At 40.8% G+C, this 19006-nt stretch overlaps 1 protein-coding gene across 1 annotated transcript in view; it reads right to left on the reverse strand.

The window, feature by feature from the left end:
• Positions 1 to 19006, reverse strand: part of ADAMTS20 (ADAM metallopeptidase with thrombospondin type 1 motif 20) — a 293501-nt gene that overhangs the window by 187833 nt on the left and 86662 nt on the right. Inside the window, exon 4 of the mRNA XM_075600093.1 lies at positions 4264 to 4526. Within this exon, the coding sequence (XP_075456208.1) occupies positions 4264 to 4526 (263 nt within the window). The remainder of the gene's footprint in view (positions 1 to 4263; positions 4527 to 19006) is intronic.

Below are 19006 nucleotides of genomic sequence, written 5' to 3' on the forward strand. Positions count from 1 at the left end.
AATTTATGATTTACTTTTCTGCGTGCTGTCCCTTGATGTCGTGTTGCAACCGGTATCGTATGGTCTATATATATATATATCAAAGAATAGTAGCGCCAATAGATATAAAAATAATACAAAAATAAATATAACTGTATGAGTCTAAAATATAGTAGAGGGAAAAACCAACAATAAATGAATGAAATAATACTAATCCACTCCTTGATAAATGTCCAGTCCAATAGTTACGCTTGGATGGGTTTAGGGCAGCTTTCAGAGGAAGAACCCGATCCACGAAACTCTAAAACACAAACCATGACTGCTAATACCGTTGTATTTACAGACATTTTGATTTAATTCACAAAAAGGATCCAATTTCATTAAAAATCATTGGATTGGATTGGAATATATTTCACCTCTTTCATTGGGGGGTGATCGGTTCAAATTGTTGTGCAAGCGTGAGCTTATTGGATCTACCAGCTTGCTACGTTAGCACCTGGTGGATTCAATAAGTCTCTAGACACAAGCACTATTGTGTGAACTTTGTTTTCTGTATCTAACATGCTTATTGATCATTGCCCCTTCCCCTCCCTGGGTCCGCAGTCCTATGCTTCTCTTTTTTATTGTCTCACTGTTGAATAATGACCAATACGGTTCAATATAAGAAATAATTAGTTTATACATCTAGAACAATGGTATTTATGTATAAAGACCTGGTATATATGTGTGTTGTGACTATTTACTCACAATCCCTGTTATTAAGATGCATATGCCATTTATCCATATATGGGTACAATTGGTTGGTCATTGTTCAAAAAAGCAGTATGCTTATTGCGTGCAGCAGATTAGTTTGTTGCATTCAGTAATATTTACATTTTCATATATTGCATATATTCATTTACTCTGTTAATTACATTTCTATATGGGTATTCACATATGGATCTTTATGGCAACTATTTAATGTAACTAACGTTTGTTTTCTTCCTCATTAGTTTGATCAGCGCACCTATGTGAATCTGTACATGCGATTCTGCAGTTTATTATGCCTAGGAACGCTTTACGATTGGTGAATGCTTGCTAGGCAACCCGCTTTTTGTGTGTGTATATATATATATATATATGTCTAAGTTTAAGTCCATGTATCCTTTGAGAAAGTCAGTGTGTCTGACGAAATGCGTCAGGATAGCGGCGACGACACTATGTCATCATTGTGGGACGGTTAGTCTGTGGCGAGCTTCCACCCCTGCTGCACGGAGCCCCAGTGTTGGTTCGGATGAGGACCTATCTGGATTGGAGGGACTGACAACTAAGGACTTCTGCGGTCATTATCACCAATATCCACGAGGTCTAAAGAATTGGACTAGCAGCTGACAGCGTTTGCAACATCCTTGCTGTGGAGGTTTTACCGTGCTGTTGATAATATATATATATATATATATATATATATATATATATATATATATATATATTACAATTTCGTTTGTGAGTGAGCTTGTTTCCCTCTCCTCAACTTTTTTTTATTAAATCTATACGCTTTTTACGCTATAGGCTGCGCGCTTTCTCTTTTTGTGTGTTATATGTATGTATGTATGTATGTGTGTGTACCTGCATTAACGGGTATGCCTTGACGTGGCATGCAGGCTTCCAAATGCTTTGGCCAAAGGGTTTAACAAAATACCCTTTTTCATGAGATTATTATTTTATTTTAGCCTAATTGGTAGGAGCGCAGGAATCGTTCTTTTTTTTTTTTTTTTATATATATATATGTAAGGCCTAATTTTTCCAAGCAACAGTAAAGTCTCAAACCCCATTTGCTCTGTATATTTATCCGAAGCAGTTTTAAATTCCTAGAATGTATGTTCTATAACTTCCATAATCTCTTCTGGAATACATTATTGTTTCAGTATTTGTCTCCTTGATTACAATGATCTCAGTCTTAAAACTCAGAACACCATGATTCAGAAAATATTGGTCCCCGCACGTTTTGGGGAAAAAAAATATGTTGCCAATAACCCTTTAAGAAAGCACGTGATTAACCGTTTGAGTGCCAGTAGGGCCGCGGTACAAGAGTGCCACAGACCATCCAGCACTCATGATCGCTCCTTCACTGATGACAGAATAGAAGAGGAGTCCTCTTCCATACCTCTAACTGTAAGATTATGTTCTGCACTCCTGTGGATCTCCCCTACAAAAACGAGCACGTAGATTATGACATACAGTAGCTACTACATTATGGGAGTCCTGGAGTGTCAGACCCCATGATGTAGTACCTACGTCCTTGGGCACCACAAGTTTTAAAAGTAAGCTGTGTATCATAAAAAGGCCTACTTTATTCATTGGCTCCTTGGCTAGTATTCTTTCATACCAAAACTGCCAGGACTAACACCTGTATAAATATCCTGAATCCAGGGGTTTACAGTGCTATGAGTGGATAGTTCTTGCTCCAGAAAACCCCATATATTATGCAAGTGTAATTCTTAAACCAATGTTATACAGTAAGACAATGTAGAACCCTTTCAAATGAACCGGCTGTAAGGTGTTTTGTGGCATAACACCATTTAGTAGATATAACCCATAAAGACCCAAGATCATTGCTGTTATAAAGCAACATCAATTGTTTTTTCACAACAACATATGTTAAAACACTCTTGCAACTTTTGTATATGTAACCTTATATAACAATAGTAAATTGAAGAACACTGCTGCAAAATGTTTCAGTTGATTAAACTATGTTCGGAGGAGGGCACAATATCTAGTAAACAGATGAATACTGTAGGTAACTACAAACTTTCATGTATGTAGAAAAAATGAGTAGTAGTGCACTCCTTGGACTCCTAAAATTGGGGTCTCACAATCAAACAGCCACTAAGCTATAATCTAATCTGATGATTAGAATCACCGTTTTGTACACTTAAATAAGTACCATTGCAATATACACGAGTAAATGTGATAAGTGACTTTACAAAATAAATACTACTAGTGATGTAAAGTGATAATATATAACTGTGACAATTATATAACAATTGTGGCAAGTGTATGATACACTTCCAGCTAACGTGTGATACGCACGTGGTACACTATCTCTATAGAATATAGAATAAAAAACACTTGTGATGAAAATAGATAAGAAACAAATCACAGTTCAAAACTTAATTGGAATATGGTGTACTGTAGTATGTAAATGTAAATGTAGAAATTTATCTTCTCTGTGTCGGGAGCACAGACTTCCAACCACATGAAAAGAGAAAAACCATCGCCCTGGTCGGCCGTGTCACATCCGGTGTGGGCACTTTTGGTTTCAGAATCCTCTGCCTCAATGCCTCCTCTGCATGACCCAATGCAGTTCGCTGATCGCTTCATCAGGACTTCGATGGATAGTGAAATCAGAAGTGCGCACACCGGATGTGACACGGGCAAGGGTGGAGGCAGCAGAGGTGGCGGTGAGAGCTCGTCCTGAGACAAAATACCTGTTTACACATGCTTTCCACCTTCTCTGATGTTTTTAATTCTCTGTTATATTGTGAGTGCACATTGTTACGTTTTAAAGTTGAGGATATAACGTTTTTTTAGCAGATACTGTATGCACCATCTGTTCTTTGTCTTTTTTCTGAGATAACCTCACTACATTTGGGAAGAAGTCCCCACAGAAGAATTACATCGGTTTCCTGCCACAGTATATATCGAAGTGCCGATCACCCTTAGGCTGCACTTTATACAGTAGTACTGGCTATGTGAACGGCTACGCAACCGCTGACGTCAGCCATCGCCGTAACTATTGCGATTACTCCACTCTGGTGCAGGAGTCAAAGGGATGGCGACCGGCTGTGTGGCTGAGGTGTGGCCAAGAGCAGTTCACCCTCATTGGCTGAGCCACTCACGTGCCGCTGATGTCACGCTGCTGCCACCGCTATAAATCTCAAATTCCCTTGATTTCAGAGATTTTGGTAGCTTTGTCGTTGCACATCACACACGCGGTCGCGGTCGCGCTCGCGACAGACTTCAAGTACTTGTAACTACGCTGTGTGCCGTCACCGTAGCCAGTACTATACGTGAAGCCTTAGAGGCAATGTGAGTGCATAACAAGCGAGTGTCATAGGAATCCATTGTTTTACATTTACATACTACACCATATATAAAGCATATGTTCTTTCTCTTCATGTGGTTGGAAGTCTGCGCTCCTCGCACAGCGAAGATATATAGTACTGTAAGTTATTTAGGTCTCTATATGCACATCTGTTGGTTTAGACTTACATGTCATTTGTATCAATTGTTACATTTACTTACTATAGACATTAGAGTTAAAATATAGTGCTGTAAGTTCCGTCCATGATGGCGCACCATTTTTGCATCAGCTGCAACCATGAGCTCTACGTATCTTGGATATGAGAGAAAACGTTTCTTTCGGATATGTGACTTGCTTGCTTCTACTTCCTGTGTCCAGTTTGGCAACGAGTATTGAGAAAATGCAGAATTTTGAAAACTGGCAATATCTTGTCCTAGACTTTTTGAAACTGGAAATGGTAACAGTTTTTCCTTCATCCCAGATTCTGGAGAAACAAAAAAAAAATGATTTTTGGGATTTGCAGATAAATAATACATCAATCTAAAATTGTATGGGATGATTGTTAAAAAAAATAAATAAATAAGACTTCACAGAAAAGATTGGGAAATGAAACACACAGTACCATCGGGAACAGCAAACTATTTCTCCTAACTCAAAGGGCAGTCCTAGCATTAGAGAAGCATTTATTTGTCCTGCTGACAGATTCATTTTTTTTAACAATTGACAATTTTAATCTGACACGTGCAGTAAACAGCAATGATAACCCTGGAAATCTGTATTTTGTCATCTCCACTGTAGTAGAGACAATAATTAAAAGATTATGCATTCATTACACAAAATAAATAATAGTAATAATGAATGTAAAACACAAATAATGGAACATTGCAGATCTACCTGAAATGTAAAAAAAATATTTAAAAAAATTACATACATCTTTAAATTGGCTGCCTTGTGTATATCGATAAATATCTACTTTGTTGAAGAAAATATAAAAATAATAAAAAAAATAAACAGCTTCTCACAAGAAGTAGATTTTGCAGGATGATCAATTTCAAATCCACTGCACTAAAATGTAATTTTCAGTCCAATCTCAAGGTTCTAAGACGGGGTTCTCAACGCCAGTCCTCCAGACACCCACAATAGGTCAAGTTTTCAGGATATCCCTGTGCTGAAGCTAGATATCCTGAAAACCTAACCTGTTGGGGGGTCTTGAGGACAGGAATTGAGAACCCCTTTTCTAAGAAATTGAGCTGACACACTAGTTTGTTAAATAACTACTTGCAGAAATAATATTGAGCAAAATACTTGTTAATGCTGTAAAGGTAGAATGTTGTAATATTTTTACAATTTGTAATAATCCTTCCACAGTAGGTTAGCCCATGCTAATGTCACTGAATTTAATGTGTGCTGTAACATACTGCTAAAATACCTCCCTACCTCACAACGTTCTCCTTTGCAATCTATCCATAATTATGCTGCTACAATAATTTTACTTTCTCCCAAAACTTTCTCTGTTCATCTCCTCCTTAATTCCCTCTCCTGGCTTTCCATGAAATTTCACATCACCTACAAAGTTGTCCTTTAAGGGTCTCCACTCATCTGCTCCTCCCTACATATTAGCTTTGATCTCGTTATACCCCTGCTTGTCGCCTACGCTATACCTATAACTGTCTCCTTTCCCCCTTTCATATCTACTGCTCTCTCTCTCGCCTTAAACCATTTCTCCTCACTGCCCCTTAACTGCAGAACTCCCTCACACTCAGTATAATCCAAGCACCCCCTCTCCCCACCTTTAAATCAAACCTTAAAACTCACCTCCTAAATTAAGCATTTCAATATCCCAGACTAATGGCTACTGCCCCACAGCCACAGTCACTCCTACCAACCATTGTGGCCAAGCACTGTCATCTACTCAACTTATTCCCTCACCCGCTGTCTCTGAAATCTCCCAGCACATCACTTGATTGTAATGTCTCCGTGGAGGTTTTTTTTTTTTTTCTATTGTCTGATTTTGTTTGCACTTACAGTATTGTATTATAATTTCCTGTGCTGTATTATCTCATTTGCAAAGTGCTGACTACATTGTGGGAGCTATATTAATAAACATCTTTATTTATGTAGCACTGTAATAGGGACTTATCACTGTTTGAGAGAAACTGCCTCTAAATCCAGCAGGGAGCTGGTTAATTGCAAACAGGCAATTAACTAGACTCTGTCCAGTGCTAGTAAGCCGACGAATAACAACAAGAGTGCGTTCCCACAATAAAAAATGAAGCTTATTTTAATGGATCACAGGAACAAACAAAACACCAACGCGTTTCGGACTATGAATAGCCCTTTATCAAGGTGAATACATGCTTACCTGCCAGAGTGCATTAAATACATGATCGCTGTGCAGCCGCCGCCAATTCAGGGTGCGTCAAGTGACGCGGGCGTATGACATCAGCGCGTCACGATCATTATGCAAATGATAATGATCGTGACGCGCTGACGTCATACGCCCCGCGTCACTTGACGCACCCGGAAGTGGTGGCGATTGGCGGTGCCTGCACCACGACGTGCAGCTGGACGTAGTGCTCCGTTTTTTCTCCTTTTTCTGAGCATTTCAACCTACAGATGGAGGCACACTTTATCCCTTGATCACTGGATACAGCGGACTCATCACAGATTGAGGACATTTACCCCATGTGAGTTCATTCCTTTTGGTCTATAGCTTTACATTTGGATGCTGAATTGTTGTTATTATACTGTTCCGTGGAATTGGATGTTCTACTTGTACTGGTCACCGGCAGGTGTTTATTATTATATCCTTACTACATTGCTACATGGGATTATAGTATACCAGTTATACATCTATTTGGGACAGTCACTTTTTCAGCACAGCTACTACCTACTGGAGGGGGTAACAATAAATCCATTCAATAATGTATTATTCCATCATGCATTAGTGCTGCTTTTTCTGTTCTAGAGCACCATACAACATTTTTTCAAATTAACTAGACTCCACCTGGCCATATTTGATCTCTAAGGAAAGCCTCCTGTTAGAAACAGGAGAGAGATTTCCTGAGTTCACAATTGGGCTGACACAGGAAAGCTGAGAAGCCTGCACACAGACATTGACTAGAGCACAAAGGTGTGCTGAGATCAAGACATCCAGAGACCTATATTTCCTGGACACAGAGGGCCCAGGAACCTGCCAGAGACTGACATGGAGAGCCACCTGCTTAAGGTACCTCCTGAGACTTTGAGGTGATAGGCTGGTAATGGGAATATCCCTCCAGTCCTGCAGATAGGGTCTGGGGAAGGAAGTTAGCCCTTACAAAGGGATAGGGGGTTATTATTGTGTTGTTTTTGTATGTTTTGCCTGGATAAAGGAACAGGCTCAATAAAGCCAAGATATAATTTAACCCCAATCGGTCTCCATTATATGAACCTCTGTACACATCTCTTACAAGCACACACAATGTACTCAGCACTTTACAAAAGAGACTGTACAGGACATTACAATACAATAAGTGCAACATACATAATACCGTGTTAATATATATATATATATATATATATATATATATATATATATATATATATATATATATATATATATATTTCTTGTTGGACAGAATGTCAAACACTTAAAAAATCTGTACATTTCGTGTTTGTGATGGGACAAATGTATCACACGTGTGTAAAGTCAAATTAAGAGGGATATTTCAAGATCATTGTATAATCTAATCTACTATTCCTGCTTGACAGTCATGTGTGAAAGTAAACAGATGCCAATACAAGGTTCTGACAGCATACTGTACGGTACTCAGGAGTTTCCCATAGCTTAGTTTTCACATCATCTGCACTGCCCAGTAGGAGCTAATATAAGCCACCAAACCACAACATTCAATGCAACCAGCTGTCAATATTTTTAAACAGAAACATACTTTACTACCAGCTGTATAGCTTATTTATTTCTAACACCCTATTAGTCCAACTGTTCAAGAATATCATTTTTATAGTGACAGTCCTAACACTCTGTGTTATGAATGCTGTAGGCAGACTCACTAAAGGCACAGACTAACAATTCATTTATTATAACTAACAACGTTGACAATAGGGGCTATTCATTAAATAGTGATATTTTAATTAGAAAATTGAAAAGATGTGGAAGGCAAATACAAAATCAATCCTAAACATGTGCATTTGCAAATTAATATATTTTTTTCTGGATGTGTACTATCACAACCTCAACTACTTCAAATCACTTCACAACATCTCTAATTTTTTGCTACTGTAAACCCACTGAGTAGGGGATAACCAACATGTAAAAAAATGTAAGAGTTGTGAAAAAGCAGCAAAAATGTTTATAAATAATACTGTTCCAGATGCACATTGAAAAATATTGGGGAGGGTGTGAAAAGATTTCTTTCTAAATTATGACTTAACCTTAAATAGCACAGTTTCAGTAAAACTTTCTTAAATATACATCGTGGACCAATACTTCAACTCAATGTTTTTAATGGTGTTTTAATGTATTTGTGAAAGATTGATTGATAGTTGTAGATATTTTTATGGCTTGTCTTGCTTATTTTTCGAACCTGGTCTTTTGTTTTTTTTATAGTAAATATTGCCTGTCTGTTCCAGTAGATATGTGCCTGTAATTAGAGTAGGAAACTGGTGGGGGTAATGGGGGGTGTCACAGCTGTTACAGAGGCACCGCGCTTCCCCGAAGGCATTTAAATTAAATTCCGGGGGACCGCGCAAGGCCTCTCTAACTTCGCTTACCTTTGTGTTGGGCGACGCATCGCCATGGCAACCCAGTGTCAAATTACGCCGCAGGGTCATGTGGTTTCGCATTGCCGTGGCAACGTGATATCACATGACCCCGCGGCATAATTTGACGCTGGAGTGGAGTGGGGGGAGGGGGAGAGCATGCAGGGGAAATAGTTTGCCCACCCCTGAATTAGAGTATCCAGGTTAGCAAGACAAGAGTTATCTGTCAAGTAGAAAAAATAAAATACACAGCAGCCGTTAAGTAAATTTGAGTTGCCTGGGAATCTGTTCCAATGAAAGAGTGATGACCGCTTGCATGAGCAATCCAAAACATCTCCTTGTAATTATGCTCACGTGCAATGCCATTTCAGTGAATGTTAAGGGAAAACTGAATGGGTATCTCATAATACAGATGAAGATTTATGGCAGACTTTAAATTGTATCAAATTTCCTTGTTTCCTGGAAAAGTTATCAAAACCCTATCACCTAGATTGCTGTGCAGTGCATGGACCTTGGGGAAACTTAGCTTTTGGGGGCTGAGCTACATATTTAGCAATTTTGTGTAGTACACTCAGTGATAACAACCATGATATTTGGTCACGTGCTGAGACAGACATTTGAGAAGCAGATCGAGCAGACAAATGTGCGGATGACATGTTGGCATGGAGAGCAGTGGTTTCAGTTTCCTGCCAACTGGAGGGCAGTCTGTAACAGAACCCTTTCAGACACGTGATGGGCTCCATCTGAGGATAGGACGTGACCATACCATGCCACGGCACAGGATAGAATGTGAGGCTGTGATTACACCAAATCAATGTCAGGTATGGAAGAAGTAACAGGACTGCCAAGTACAAGAGGGTAAAAAGTATTATAAGGAAAAAATGAAGGAGGATTCAGGTGTATGTGCTGAAATGGAAAGCAGCTGGAGATGTTTATTGCCCACATAAGTCCTGACAAAAAAATGAAATTACTGGATAGCTGACTTTATCAAACCCATCATAAAATTGCAGGGGCTGATAAAAACAGAAAGTGAATAGGCTACATACATTGGGGAAAATAGTAGTGTTATAAGTATTAGTAACAAAGATTGCATGCTAAAATTATTACTTTATTTTTATGCGGAAAAGTCACTCAGTCAACAAATGAAAATGTTGCAATTTAAGCAGTACTCGTTATAACTATGTACTTGCAACTATACTACTATAGTGATAATTTGTTTAAAAAAGTAGACAAATTGATATACACACAGTGTTATTTTTGTGGGTGTCCTTAGAGGTGCAGAATTCCGGCACCATGTTTTGAAGATCAACAGCAAACTCAATATAGTAATTATAATGGGGCTGCAATACTAAAACCGATTATTAGTCCTGGCACATTTTTTCAAATTGTATGTGTTTGTGTTCCCTTTTCTGGTTAATTGTTGGATTTTCATTTTGATCATAAAAAAAAAATCACTTGTGAGCACATTGACTTGTCTCAGACATGTGCAACCCTGCTTTTTCACCATTATCTCCTAGTACAGGGGTCTGCAAACTTGGGGGCGCGGGCAGTTGCAGATGCCTTGTGCTCTTCCCCAAGGCATTAAAATGAAATGTAGGGGGATCGCGTGAGGCCTCTGGAACCTCAACTTACCTTGCTGCAGCCGGCGCCTGGAAGCCTCTCCATGGCAACGCAGCATCATTTCATGGCGCGGGGTCATACTGCGTGACGTCACACGCGCATTGCCATATTTGACACCTCGTCACGTGACTCACGTGACCCCACACGTCATTTGACGCGGCACTGAGTGAAGGGGGGAGCGCAAGCACTGGGGACAAGAGGCAAGGGGCGCAGGAGCAAATGTTTGTGCCCCAGTATCTAAGCATACAGTTTTGAGCCTGAAATTTCACCAACATATTTCAGTCTCCATTCTCCCATTAGCAGGCAGCTGTTTTTACTCCATTGCCCTCCTACAGAAGAATGATACATTACTTCAAAGCTTACAATTTAAAACAGGTACTTAATCACTTAAATTCTACAAACTTCTGGCCATTAGACTGAATTTCATATCACTTGTGGTTGACTTGCGTTACATCCCACACATGCGTGGGCAGTGCAAGAACTGCTTAATTCCCAAAGTTCTATATAAGAACGGAAGATACACATGGTCAGTGGAAAAAAGTGTGTTGCAAAAAAGCTACAGTATCTGTGAGATTTCAAAAGTTCTTTGCCTGCAATTATATCTATCAAGTACCGTCCTGCTGGTTCACAAAAAGATATCACAGTGACAAATTAACAGATTAGGGCAGGGGTTCTCAACTCCAGTCCTCAAGAGTCCCCCACAGGTCAGGTTCACTGTCAAAGACTAAATCACCTGTGTTGAAGCTGGGATATCCTGAAAAGCTGATCTGTTGGGGTGGTCTTGTGGACTGAAGTTGAAAACGCCTGGATTAGGGGAAACAAACATTATAACTACTATGGCAGATCACACCTGGTTAGAGATACTGGATGATCCTAATATCCATTACTCTGAAAATGTACAACAGCACTGAAACAATTTTATTTAAAAACTGTGAGTACAATGCTACTATATACAGTAGATAGGAAAAAATATGGGGTAGAGGACCCCAATCACCCAGTGCTGCAGAGCTTTGTATTAACCCACAATGATTTGAAAATGAGTATATCTGACTGCATTTAAACCGGATCACTTGGTGTGATAATACATGCTTGAGGCTGTATGCATAAAACCCCTAGATGGCACAAGGTATAGCAGAGATATGCAGAGTTGTGAGGGGGGAGTCTTTAAACCCCCCCCTGACCTCTCCAGTCTCTCTGAACTGAATTAACCTATATGCCTGGGGCAGCTCTCATGGGGCAGCAATTGTACTCACATATATATGAACGCCGGTTCTGTGTGCTCCATGGCTGATATAATATGCAGAAGGAGTGTACCTGTTCCGGTGAGGAGAGGCAATTCAGCGGGCACCACGAGGCAGGAGAAAAAAGTTGCTGAAGCTGGACTGTGCTGTATAACAATTCCTTTATTGTAGCATGGTTAAAAAGAGGGGGGAAGCATACCCCTGCGCCTCTAACGCGTTTGGGGAAAGGAGAAAGGGGAGGGAAAAAGGGAGGTGGGGGGAAGGGGGATGGGCGAGGGGGAAGGGGAAGGGGGAGAGGGGGAAGGGGGGGAGAGAGGGAAGGGGGAAAGGAGAAAGGGGAGGGGAAAAGGGAGGTGGGGGGAAGGGGGAGGGGGAGAAGGGGAAAGGGGAGGGAGGGACATTAAATTAATATATTATCAAACTTTGTCAGAAATATATTGTAATCATGTATAAACATATGGACTCGAGTAAGTGAGCAAAAACATGCTAGTAGGCAACTCTTCGTTAGTCACAAAATGTAAGGACCAAATATAGAATATATTAACATATCAAGTATATATTGAACATTAAAACTGGAAGTTGCATGGAGACAGGGGTATTTTTGTATATATATTGTATTTCTTCCCCCTAACATGTTAATGATAATCATTGAAAAAGAGTGTGTTGATGGGCCACATGGGCGAACTACAGAAAATGGAACACTTATTACACAGGGTTCCCTGTGGCAAGAAACAAGCGTTCTATAGAAAGTGTTTTATCTCCCAGTCCACGTTGATACCTCTAGGTGTCATGGTATCTAGTGTGATGATCCAGAACATCTCTTTTTGATTGAGAATGTTCTGACGATCTCCACGTCGGACTATACACATAGTTGGTATTACACGTAATAAAACTCCTCAATTTGATTTTGTTTTTGTTTATCTTTGACTGAATTGTTTTGATTGGTTTTGCATGGGTACAGACTTTGCAAAAGCCACACTTGCAAAAACCGGAGGAACAAAACCCTTGGTTCAAAGATATATATATCTCTTGACATGCGGCTGTGGTATGGGCTACATAGGGTGAACTATACGGCCATTAAAACTTCGAATAATGGAACACATTAGAAGTATCAAGAATAAAGATCAGAGGTTCCCTGTGGCACGACACTTTATGGAATGTCCAAAAGGAAATTTAGACCACCTTACTTTCAGTGGTTTAGAACACATTCCACTCCCAGTCTGACGTGGAGATCGTCAGAACATTCTCAATCAAAAAGAGATGTTCTGGATCTTCACACTAGATACCATGACACCTAGAGGTATCAACGTGGACTGGGAGATAAAACACTTTCTATGGAACGCTTGTCTCTTGCCACAGGGAACCCTGTGTAATAAGTGTTCCATTTTCTGTAGTTGGCCCATGTGGCCCATCAACACACTCTTTTTCAATGATTATCATTAACATGTTAGGGGGAAGAAATACAATATATATACAAAAATACCCCTGTCTCCATGCAACTTCCAGTTTTAATGTCCAATATATACTTGATATGTTAATATATTCTATATTTGGTCCTTACATTTTGTGACTAACGAAGAGTTGCCTACTAGCATGTTTTTGCTCACTTACTCGAGTCCATATGTTTATACATGATTACAATATATTTCTGACAAAGTTTGATAATATATTAATTTAATGTCCCCCCCCTCCCCTTCTCCCCTTTCCCCCTTCCCCCCCCTCCCCTTTCCCCCTCTCCCCCTTCCCCTTCCTCTCCCCCCTCCCCCTTCCCCCCACCTCCCTTTTCCCCTCCCCTTTCTCCGTTCCCCCTTCCCTGACTCCCCCCCCTTCCCCCTCTCCACCTTCCCCCTCCCCCCTCCCCCTTCCCCCATCTCCCTTTTTCCCTCCCCTTTCTCCTTTCCCCCTTCCCCCCCCCTTCTCCTTCCTCCCTCCTCCTCCCCCCCCCCTCCCTCCTATTTCCTTTCTACACATCACCAAACGAGATCTGCAATGTTCACACTGGTGCATTTTATTATTCACAATGATGAATTTGATTATTATTAATATCACGCTTAATCATGTAATGTTTTGTTAGTCTTGTCATATTACATAATCGCACTGATGTCATTATATCTTTAAAGTCTCTAATTGCAATTGATTATGATTTGATTGAACAATGGTACTAACTATAACAAATTGTACTAATTGTAACACAAATGTACCAACTGTATGTCTTAATACCATCGGAATATTAGTAATTAGACATTGGAAATGCCCATTACCTTTTGCCATTACTTGTTTTTAATCATTATTGCTCTTATTATTCTGCTTTCTACAATAACATATATATATATTCTATGAAATGTATGTTTCTACATCCTTTGTACTTTATTACCAATATGAATTGTATTGTCATCTTATATTCAACATGTAGATTGCTAAAATGTTCTTTTCCATTTTGTTTTTAACCCTCCAGTCCCAACTGCGCATGACACTGATGCCTATGGGTGCCGCGCGATTGTCATCCAGCCGGGACTCAGTATTCCATCATGCAGCTCGTGGCATACCATTAGCTCATTGGCTGATGGGCGCCACATCCGGCGCATCTGCGCTCCGTGTGAGCGCCGTCAAGCCATGAACTCGGTATCCCATCATGCCGCTCGTGACATACTCATAGCCCATTGGCTGGATGACGTCACATCCGGTTTACTTCCGGTATATCAGTGGCCTGCACACAGGTAATGTTACTCTTTGAAAAAGCTCAATCTCTGGGTGAAACGCGTTAGAGGCGCAGGGGTATGCTTCCCCCCTCTTTTTAACCATGCTACAATAAAGGAATTGTTATACAGCACAGTCCAGCTTCAGCAATTTTTTTTTCTCCTGCCTCGTGGTGCCCGCTGAATTGCCTCTCCTCACCGGAACAGGTACACTCCTTCTACTATATAGATAGTTTAAGAAGAAGGTTTACAATGTTGCATCCTTTTGCATACACTGGCGACACACTTTATTCGAGCTCGGCTAGTCCCACGAATTCGGGTATACCCGGGTGTATTGAGGTTTGTGACTGTTTTCTGCCCGAGTGCATTGAGGTATTTTCCAAGCAGGGATTGAAGCATTTTATTCCCGCTGGCTGCAATACTGCACAGTATATATATATATACTGCATTACAATTCATGAATTTATGCCATCTGGTAGACACGCGAAGCATTGCAGCCTATTAAATCCTAATCATTATCATTTAACAGATCAGCCGCCCGTCAGCCAGGCATGAACCCAGGCTGGGAAGGCAAACGCAACGGGGCTTGTCAGAGGTGAGGAGCGGTGCATTCCAGGTATCTGCCAGGTACATACTGGGTATTTGCTCGAATAAAGTGTGTCGGTGCAGTAGTTTTTTGCAAGAGTGAAAAAACTATTATATTCCCAAGAAAATCATGCAGTATATCGGTGCAATAATGATCATAAAATCAAGATAATGGTAAACAGTGAAGTGATATTTTAATCATATCATATGTAAAGCAAACAGTACTGAATATATATTCAAATGTGAGTTAAACCATTAAGGGCAGACGGTTTTTACATGTTAATTAGTATTTTGTTATTACATTATTTTCTATAGGTTTTTACTTGTACATAACGTAGCTATAGTTGTATATGTAACATGACACATATTTCTAGCCTTTAAAATGAACATTTCATTTGCTTCATTTGAATTGTTCCTCTTTTGCTAGTGAATGGGATGAAGCAGCTGGGTAAATCTCTATTATTCATAATGTGTTTCTTGTTTAATCTACTGCACTTCGGTGTCTAATCATGCCCAATCCCTTTAAAGTCAATACTGTCACAGCACCACCTGTTCACGGAGTAAAAATGATAGGACTGAACTTGGACCAAAGTTATAGGGTCAGCAAATGTTACAATCAACTTCAGTTTCATAGTACATGAATACTTACAGTACAGTATGATCATTTGAGCCAAGAGGAAGGAAAGAACAGTATAATATTAAGCTAGGTCTACTGAATGAAGTTACACTCAAATATTGTCTTTACGTTTAGCTATAGTGTCAGTTTAAGATTCACATAACATTCACTTTTTCCCTGCATCAACTCGCAGTGCACCGCCCAAGGCTTCCCCCATGGGACACCATTTTTTCTTTTGTTAAGATTCACATAGGGAACAATTTAACCTTTTTTCAATAACTGTTTAATCTTCACTACTGATTTATTTAAGAGGTTTAGTTTTGAGCCACATTTTCAGAATCAAATACTGTATGTTGGGCCCGTCAAACTCAGATTAGCTTCTGGGCCAATTCTTAAGTCCGACGGCAAGACTCGGGCCGCACTAGGAAAAAATCAACTAGATAATCACTAAACTACGTGTATATATTTTTTTCATGAGCTTTTCTTATTAAAAATATTTAAATGTTAGGTGGGAGAGGGGAACCAGCGGGGGCAGACGTGAACTATCAGGGGAGAGGAGGCCCGGCCTCCAGAAGCAGCTTCCAGCACCGGCCAGCTGGGCCCCAAAGGCGCTGGGACTCTTGTCCCAGCACTCCCCACTAATCCGAGTGCAGGTTCTGTCTGAAGAGCATCTGCGGGCTGCATGGCAACACCTTATGGTCAACACAATTAAGAAGAGATGTGAATAATGGTGTAACACTATGAGAAGAGATTAATGTAAAAAGGCAGTAACTCAACCCACGTGCTAAGTACCATAAGTATAGAGGGAGCCCATACTTTTCCATTCGCCTGCCCTCCTCACTCAACTCGCTGCTTCCCCATGCAAGGCATTGTGGGGTGCAAATTCAGGAAGAAAGTGGTGGTTGACAAGTCTCCCCGTCACAGTTCTTTGGCAGACGCTATCTTTCCAGCATTACTTGTCACCCCTAATTTTCTACCCGCCCCAGACGAGTGGATTTTTCAACACCCCACAAGGAAAAATACTTTAGATTAGCAAAACGCACTGCTCAACGTTTTAATTTTTTTCAGATTTTTTTTAACATGAATTTTCCTAATCAGTCCTAAACAGAGGTTCCCTCACTTGTCAGATCACGAGCTGGGAGATGCCCGGCACTAAACAACTTGTCATATTTCTTGTCCTTGTCAACTAATCCTAATGGTTGTTGCAGAAAATATTCTTTACTCCCTGAAACCCTGCCTCCAACTTCAAAAAAGTAATTATACAGTAGTATGGTGAGACCAAAGGATGGGAAAAGAAATAAGGAAGAAAGAGGTACAGTACCTGATGACAAAAAATGGTGAACCAAAGAGCTCAATAGAAGAAAAAATGTATGTCATTGACTGAGAGAAAAGTATAAGGGTCTAAGCAGGGCTGGTGCTACCACTAGGCGACTTAGGCTAGGGTGGCACATTTTGGGGGGTGGCAGCAGAAGTGGCAGCAAAGGAGGATGACGGGTGGCAGCGGGGGAAGAGGATGGATAATGTCAGAAGTGGAGAAGGGTGGCAGACGAGGGTGGCTGGGGGAGGAGCATGCCCCAGCGGTCCGACCCAGAAGTTTTCACTGACTTCCAGTGTCTGCCGCTGCTACAGCTCAGCTACTCCCTGGCAGTCCTCCTGTGTCATCCTGCTTCACTCACATTGTCCGCAGTTCTTATCTTCCGCCACAGCCACCGCCCTCCTCTGTTGCCTTGCTCTACTACTGTCGTTATCTGTTATCTTCTCCCACCACTGACTCACGTCCTCCTTCTCCTCTGTCCTCTTCTACCACTGCCGCCTACCACGGAGAGGAGGGGGGTGAGAAAAGAAGAGAAGGAGGGGGGGGTGAAAGGAGGGGATGAGAGAAAGAGGGGCTGAGAAAAGGAGGGGGTGTGAGAAGGGGGTAGGAGAAGGAGGATGGTGGGACAGGAAGAGAAGGAGAGTGAGAGAGAAAGAGGAGTAGGGTGAGAGAGGAAGAGGGGGTGAGAGGAAGAGGAGGGGTGAGAGAGGAAGCAGAGAAAGACAGGGTGAGAGGAATTGGAGGGGTGAGCGGAAGAGAAGGAGGGTGAGAGAGGAAGAGGAGGGGATTAGAGGAAGAAGAGGAGGGAGTGAGAGAGGAAGAGGAGAATGATGATCTGAGAGAGGAAGAGGAGAAGGGGGTGATCGAGGAAGAGGAGAAGGGGGTGATCGAGGAAGAGGAGCAATGTGTGTGATTGAGGAGGAGGGGGTGAGAGAGGAGGAGTGGGAGCGGGGTGAGAGAGGAAGAGTGAGAGGGGTTGTGAGACGCAAGAGGAATAGGAGGGGTGGTGAGTGATAATGAAGCTATAGTAACATAAAAAAAATCTGAAAATTCATGTTAGCCTAGGGTGTCAAATACCCTTGCACCAGCCCTGGGTCTAAAGACTCTACAATGCTGTAAGCTAAAATAATCAGGTAAAAAGGTGAAAGGTACATATTTGCATGTCCTGCATAGGCTTTCCTAGATTTTTTCATTTTGTCAAACATTATATCAATTTTTATTGCATGGATCCAGATTCTGGGATACACATGCAAATGAGCATGATAAGTACTGTACAGGCGGTCCTCGGTTATCTGGCGGAATCCATTCCACAAACTGCTGTCGGATAGCGGATCCAATGTTAATCTGTGGCAAGCGTCGGATAATCTATTCGGACGTCAGATAATGCATTTCACGGAATGCTTTATCCGGCGTTGGATAATCCGCACAATGGATAACGGAATGACAGATAGTGAGGACCACCTGTATGTCTATGTTTTAGAATCTGCAAAGCAAGAAACAAGGGTTCTATGAATCAGAGGGCAGATTCCGACGCAAACTTGCGCTGAAATATACCTGTAGCAGGCTGCGTCTATTTACTGTATTAATCTTAGTTCTGCTATTTTCTGGTACGTCTGCATCTGCCTGTGATAAGATGAGGGATTTATGGAGCACGTGGGAGGAGTTTGGCCGCAGTTACATTTGCATATTGGCGCAGGTCAGTGTATTAAATAATGCGGCTTACGTTACTTTTCTTGATGGTTTTCTGCATTGGTCTTCCCTGTTACCTTAAAGTTAGCGTAAGTCTTATTTTAGCGCAGAAAACAAGCACAGGATACACAAATTTCAAAACAGTAGAAATACATTTCAGAAATATGTCGCATTTCAGACAGAAAAACTACTAATTTTCATACATAACTCTGATACATAGGTGCATTATTGTGCATTACCAGTTTAGTTTTTTTTCTTGAAATTACTTCTACTGACTGAAGCATTTGTGTATCTTAATATTATTTTCAACAGTATATTCCTGTAATGAGTTGGATGGTGAATAGTTTTTTTTTTCATCTTTTTTTTAAATCATTTTGTTTTTACACTTTCTCTAACTCTAGGGTTACAATCCATGTGTAATCACAGTTGGAATGCTGCCTA

This window comes from Ascaphus truei, chromosome 5 (assembly GCF_040206685.1).
Source record: "Ascaphus truei isolate aAscTru1 chromosome 5, aAscTru1.hap1, whole genome shotgun sequence".
Classification (NCBI taxonomy): domain Eukaryota; kingdom Metazoa; phylum Chordata; class Amphibia; order Anura; family Ascaphidae; genus Ascaphus; species Ascaphus truei.